This window comes from Crocuta crocuta, unplaced genomic scaffold (assembly GCF_008692635.1).
Source record: "Crocuta crocuta isolate KB4526 unplaced genomic scaffold, BGI_CrCroc_1.0 scaffold234, whole genome shotgun sequence".
NCBI classification, from domain to species: domain Eukaryota; kingdom Metazoa; phylum Chordata; class Mammalia; order Carnivora; family Hyaenidae; genus Crocuta; species Crocuta crocuta.
In genome coordinates, this window is record NW_027529647.1 from 988,942 (window position 1) to 994,917 (window position 5,976).

At 61.2% G+C, this 5,976-nt stretch overlaps 2 protein-coding genes across 2 annotated transcripts in view; one reads left to right on the plus strand and one right to left on the minus strand.

Annotated features, from left to right (window-relative positions):
- CORO7 (coronin 7) overlaps window positions 1–5,976 on the plus strand; it is a 39,389-nt gene that overhangs the window by 11,360 nt on the left and 22,053 nt on the right. The window contains exon 4 of the mRNA XM_077762524.1: window positions 124–206. Coding sequence (XP_077618650.1) covers window positions 124–206 — 83 coding nt within the window. The remainder of the gene's footprint in view (window positions 1–123; window positions 207–5,976) is intronic.
- Window positions 4,470–5,976, minus strand: part of VASN (vasorin) — an 11,208-nt gene continuing 9,701 nt past the window's right edge. Inside the window, 2 exon segments of the mRNA XM_077762525.1 lie at window positions 4,470–5,972; window positions 5,975–5,976. The exon segment at window positions 5,975–5,976 is cut by the window's right edge and continues 1,190 nt beyond it. Of these exon segments, the coding sequence (XP_077618651.1) occupies window positions 5,097–5,972; window positions 5,975–5,976 (878 nt within the window). The 3' untranslated portion in view covers window positions 4,470–5,096.

Sequence of the window (5,976 nt, forward strand, 5' to 3'; positions counted from 1 at the left end):
CCCCCCCCCCGCCACCCTCCAAGTTGTGCTGTGGGGCAAGTGCCTTTGTGCCAGGCTGTTTCCTCAGGCACTGGGTTCCCAGGGATGGGCCCCTCTGAGCCCCTCTTGGCTCCCACCCTGCAGATGCGTGAGCGTGAAGTGAAGCTCTGGGACACCCGGCACTTCTCCAGCGCCTTCACCTCCCTCACCCTGGACACCTCACCCGGGTAGGAGCAGCTGGCATGTTGGGATGGATTGGTGGGGAGGGTCGAGGATTAGGTGATGTCCTGAGTCCAGGTCTATAATGGACACCATTATAGGGCAGGACGCACATCCTGCGGAGTGGAGGGGCCCAGTGCAGCTGGAACAGCCTTACCCAGTTCACGTCTTATCAGTGAGGGGCTGATCACCAAAGTGGCCAGGGTGCCTGAGCTGGGCTGCAAGGTTGCCTGCTGACCCCATCACGTGCCAGGGTCACGTGGACCCTAGCAGCAGAGTTGGCCCTTGGCCATGCAGGCATTCAGCCTGAGGGCTCACGTTGATGTGCTTTGGCATTTGGGGGAGAGACTGTGACCCGGCAGGTGCATGGGTGGGAGACGTGGACATGCGCTTGATTTTGCTGTGGCCATTTTGGTGGCATTAAGGGTCGAGGAGACTGAGGCTTCGATAGGGTGGATGTGGTGTGATGGGGTGTGTGGGGACAGTCAGGCTGGCAGGCTTATAGTCTTTATGGAACCTCCTCAGCCCCAGCCACACACTTGTCTCTGGTGGTTTTGGGTGGGTGGGGGATGGGTGCACCTGGGCGGTTTGGGACTACAAGTGCACCTCATCTTTCCATCCTCATGGAAGTGTGTGTAGGAGATTTGTGGGGGTGCTGCGGGTCTGGACCAAGCCAGCTCTATGCAAGGGGGCCTAGGCTCACTGTGGCTTAATCACAGGAGGCTGTCAGTGATGATTCCCTGTCACAGCTGAGGAAACAAGGCATAGGAGAGTGGGGGACCAGTCTGGCTGGGGTAGGAGGAGTCAGGGGCCCGGTTCCCTTTCAGAAGCCTCGACCCCACTCTGCCATGACTCTTGGAAGGGCTTGCTGCTCCCCAGGCAGGGATCTGTGAAGGTCAGAGCCAGGAGAGGATCTTGGTCCCTTGGCTATCCATCCAGCCCTTTCCTCTTTCATTTCATGACTGGGGAAACTGAGTCACAGAAGGCGTGGTGACCTGTCCAAGTTCCAGGTGTGGCATGGACATGTTTGGGGGCAGAGAAGTCTGATGCCATTGCCAGGTCACACCCCACTTGAGAGCTCCCAGGGAAGGGGTAATAGCAGCAGTGACCCTCCACTCCCATCCCCAGAGAGAGAGGCTGGGGAGCTGGTGAGACCCATTTTGCAGATGAGGAAGGCAAGGGTGAATGAGATCCAGTGCCTTAGAACAACACAGTGCAAGGTTTCTGCTTACTCTGGGCTGGGGTCCTGGTGACTGCCCCCTTGTGCTGGAAGAATAAGAGCTCCCAGGCCCTGAGGCTGCATTGGTATCTTATCCTCCATGCCTCCCCAGGCCAGATAACTCCTTCCCTACAGGGCTCCCCAGGAAAGGAGGGAGCTGGACCAGCTGGGAAAAGGGACCCAGCACTAGCCATCAAGTCCTCCTCCACCCACCACTTCCTGCCTTCCAGGCTCCACCCCTGGCTCCTGATGGGTCCCCCTCCCCCGCACAGCAGCCCCCACCCATCCCCAGCATTGCCCCTGGACGAGTTAACGATGCCCAGACCCCACGGTGCCACTGGCCAAGGCTGACCCTGTAATTATAGCAGTTAAGAATAGCTTCGCAGGGCCAGCAAGGCCTGGAATTTCTCAAATCACTCCCAGATGGGTGGCCAGGCCAGTGTCCCACCCCCTCCTTCTCCTCAGCCCTGGCCCCTGCCCTGCCAGGCACACCCTTGGCAGAGAAGTGGGGACTCTCCAGCCCTCCTTGAAGCGGGTGGACCAGGGTAGTGGTGGCAGATGCCCTGCCCCCTCAGGCTCCCTGGAGTGTTGGTCTGCTGAGTGACTGGGACTGAAGATGTCCAGGGTGTCAGATGTGGGGACAGCCATGGATTTCCAGTGCACCCGCCCTTCTCCTTCCAAACCCCCCCCCCCCCAGTTTCTTTTACGGCTTTTCCATCTCAGTTTGAACAAAGTAGTGTGTGTTCTTAAAAGAGCTAGAGGGGGCCAGGGGTCAGGCACACGCCTCTCCTGGTCATCTCCCAGGGGCCCCCGTCACAGCCCCCACCTGTGTCATCCTCCCTCCTCTTCACGTGTGGAGCACACCTCACCAAGAGTAACGGGAAGAGTGAGGCATCATGGGCCTATCTGTAAAGCCAGGTGTGCCAGGGGCTATGTTCACTGCAGGGTAGAGGTGGGAGGGTAGGGGGCAGGGTCTGGCACCGAAGGAGCAGCTCACATTCTAGACTGGGAGATGCGGAACTGCTGCCTGCCTCAGTCCGGTGCTTCTGGGTGGGGGAATGGTCAGCTGTGCCCATCGTCAGCCACAGGCAGGTGGGGGTGTCTCCCCTCAAGCTACTACTGCACAGGCAGCTGAGGCCAGGGAAGTCGATCCTGTGTTGAGAACATCCCAGCAGCTAGTCAGTGCCAGGTAGAGGCTGGGGTTCAGTCTCTGCTGCTTCCCACCATGGAGCTTCTGCTGTTCACAGTGGCCCTGCCCCTCTCCTGGGCGCCCACATTGCTGGCAGCCGCATCCTGGGTCAGGGAGCCTGTGTTAGGATCCTTTTCCTGCCCACGGTAAGCGAGCTGCCGGCTCACCTCTCCCAGGCTGTGGCTCTCTTCTGGGGAGGATTTACTGGGCATTAGTGGGAGCGTATGTAGCCCATATGGCACGGGGCCTGTGGCAGCAAGAGAATTGACATTTCTCTACATCCATCCCTGGACCGTGCCCTAGAGCCGTGGGCATTGTCCTGGGTAAGGGTTGCCTCTTAGCTTGGTGTCACACTCTGCCCCTGGCCCTCCCTTCATCCCCTAGCCCCTGATCTGATGGGATACCCCAAATCCCTTTTCTGGGAGGGCTGGAGTAAGTGTTTAGCCCCCTTTCTTTAGGTCCCGCCTGTCCCCTACTCCCTGCCATCCCACTAGGCTGGGTTTGGCTTTGCAGTGAAAACATTTACTCAGCAGCCGCGCTGCGTTTAAGAGCGGCCCACAGGCCCACAATGGCCCCTTTGACGAGGGAAGGCAGGCCTTGCCGTAGCCGCTCCCCTAATGGGACCCAGGCTCACAGGAAATCCACCTGGGCTGCCGCCGCTGCCTCAGGAAGAAGGGGCCCCACCCAGGCTCACTGCCACCATCCTCTGCCCGACACGACTCACCGCCCACCTCCTCCCTTCCTATGCCAGAACCCTCAGCAGCCACTAATTGAATCCAGAGCCTCGCGTGGCTGGGCCTGACTCGGCACTGACATCAACGCCCTGAGCCGCAGAGGCTGCTCCCCAGGCCTGGCTGAGCTGCCTCCTTCCAGCCAGGGTGAGGCTGGTGGGGCCCAGCGGCCGTGACCCACAGAGGAGACACAGGCATGCAGCCTTGAGGAGGCTCGCTCACAGAACCTCTCTGAGGCCTCAGGGTCCACTTTGCCTCCCATCCCAGTCATGGGAGAAGTGCTGCGTATCTGTCCCTGTTCCCAAGCTTCCAGCACCCAGTCTAGGCCAGAGCTGCAGTCTTCATCCCTGGCCCTGCCCCCACACAGCTTGCGGCCTTCCTGGAAAACACTCCCACTTCCGGGGTTTCTGGAAAGCCTGGGCACATCCCAAATGCAGAGAGTAAAGACATCAATGGGCCACCAGGCCTTCACAAGCCAGGCTCAGACCTTTGGTCCTGTCCCTGGGTCACCTGCCCCTAACAGCCCTGGCTGGGTCCCTCCTCCATACACCAGAGGGTTCCTGCCATTCAGTATTTGTGCTGCCCCTCTGCCGGGGCCCTTCTCCACAGCTGGAACAGGAGGCCAGGAGCAAGGTTTCCCAGGCTGAGCCCATGCAGAGGGGCATCAGGACTGCAGGGAGGGCTGGGCTGTGTTCTGCTCAGCCCTGCACACAGACTCTTGCAGGAGACGCACCCCTCCACAGAGGAAAGTAGGCCCTTCCCTGAGGAGGAACCCTTGCGGACCCTCTTGGTCTTTATCTGCTACGAGCCCTCCCAGCTTCACAGGGGCAGTATAGTCCCTGCTGGCTGACCGTTGGGCCTGGGCAGGGGAAGGCTGCCCTCATATTCCTCTCCTTCAAGGTCAGGAGCTGCCCAGCTCCCGTCCTGGCTCCGGCCTGCATCCCAGTCTCAACTGAGAGACTGGACCAGGCACCCCAGCTGAGGGTGGGCAGACACAGCCCAGGGCAGGATCCTGGGAGGGCAGGCCATCAGCGGCACGGTCCTCAGCGGCAGCCCTCCCATCCCGGGGGTCCTGGCCTCCCACTTCCCTCTACACCCGTCCAGGTACCCGGGACCATGCCAGAGAAACACACTCATTTCATCTTTTATTTTTCTTACAAAAGGCCTTCATATCATTGTTTGTCTTACAAAAACCAAAGTCCTTGTCTCTGAGTTTGAAAACATTTTCCCAGAATAAATGGGAAAGAATCTCTTATAAATATATTTTTAAAAACCAAAGCAAAACATGTTCCTAAAGCATCTGTCTTTCCAGTTTCTTTTGTTCCTTTGCTCCTTGGGGCCGAGGCTGGGCCACATGCCCCATCCCCAATCTTTCTCTCCCTCTGCCGTCTTTCTGGGGGCTTCCTTCACTGGCCCCAGGGTCTCCCGGGAGGGGGGCCTGGCAGCCCTGGGCCTGTGTTACCAGCACACGGCAGGGCCGGCCTCACCCTTCCCCAGAGAAGGTGCACGTTGCAGAGGACAGAGCAGACGCCATCCTCCTAGGCACTCAGGTGTAGGGCACCTTAGAGGTGGTCACCTGCATCCCAGGATCTCACTGACGAGGAGACTGAGGCGCGGGATCTTGCTGTGCTCACACAGCCCTCACCCTGATGTGTCCTCCTTGTAGGGATCTGAGAACTTCCTTGGTCTGGCAGCAGGAGGGTACTGGCGGGTCCCAGCAGGGCTAAGAGCCCGGCCTGGTAGCCTGGCAGTTCCGGGCTTAGATGTAGGGCTTAGTGGGGAGGGGCCCCGGGGGGCTGGCCCCCGGGTAGCCCATGAGAGGCACCTCACACTCTGGCCCACTGGGTGGAGCCTCCCCACCACCCTCAGTCGCCTTGGGGCCTGGCTCCAAGGGGGCCTTCACCCCCTCCAGCTCCAGGGGCCCAGTCCCTGGCCCCACCTGTCCTTTGCTATGAGCTGCGGCCGCTGCAGCCCGCCCCCGCCGCACACAGTAGGCTGCCCCCACGGCAGCCAGCGCAGCCAGGAGCACGGCAGCCAGGGCGGGCGCGATGAGGAGTGGCAGGTTGCCTTCCCGGGCCTGGGTGACGGGTGCGTGGTTGGAGCGGACAGCTGGGGGCGTGCGGGCCTCCCCACAGGCCTCTTCACCCTCGGGCACGCGCCCGGCCCCCAGAAGCCTGACGCAGATGGAGTAGGTGGCGTTGGGCCGCAGCTGGGTGACTGTGTACTCAGCAAGTGAAGCAGGCAGGCGCAGTGTCACCGGCCGCTTGTCAGGGCCTGACAGGTTACGGTAAGTGAGGCGGAGGCTCCTGAGCTGCACGGTGCTGCCCTGCAGGTAGCGCTGCAGCTCCACGCGCAGGGAGGTGGGGCTCGCTGGCTCGATGCCAAGGGGCAGGGGCTGGGGCGCCTCCGGTGTGGCTGGGGCAGAGCTGGGCTGAGGCCCCTGCCTCACCTGGCTCTCGCAGTAGAGGCCTGTGAAGAGCTCAGGGCACAGGCACTCCAGGTGGCCATGCATCCCCAAGTGACAGGTGCCCCCATTGAGGCAAATGGATGCAGGGCAGTCCTGGGGCCTCGGGGGAGCTCCCAGAGTGGGCGGGGCGGCAGGGGGCAGGCTGGGGGCCTCCGTGGCAGGCTCAGTGGGG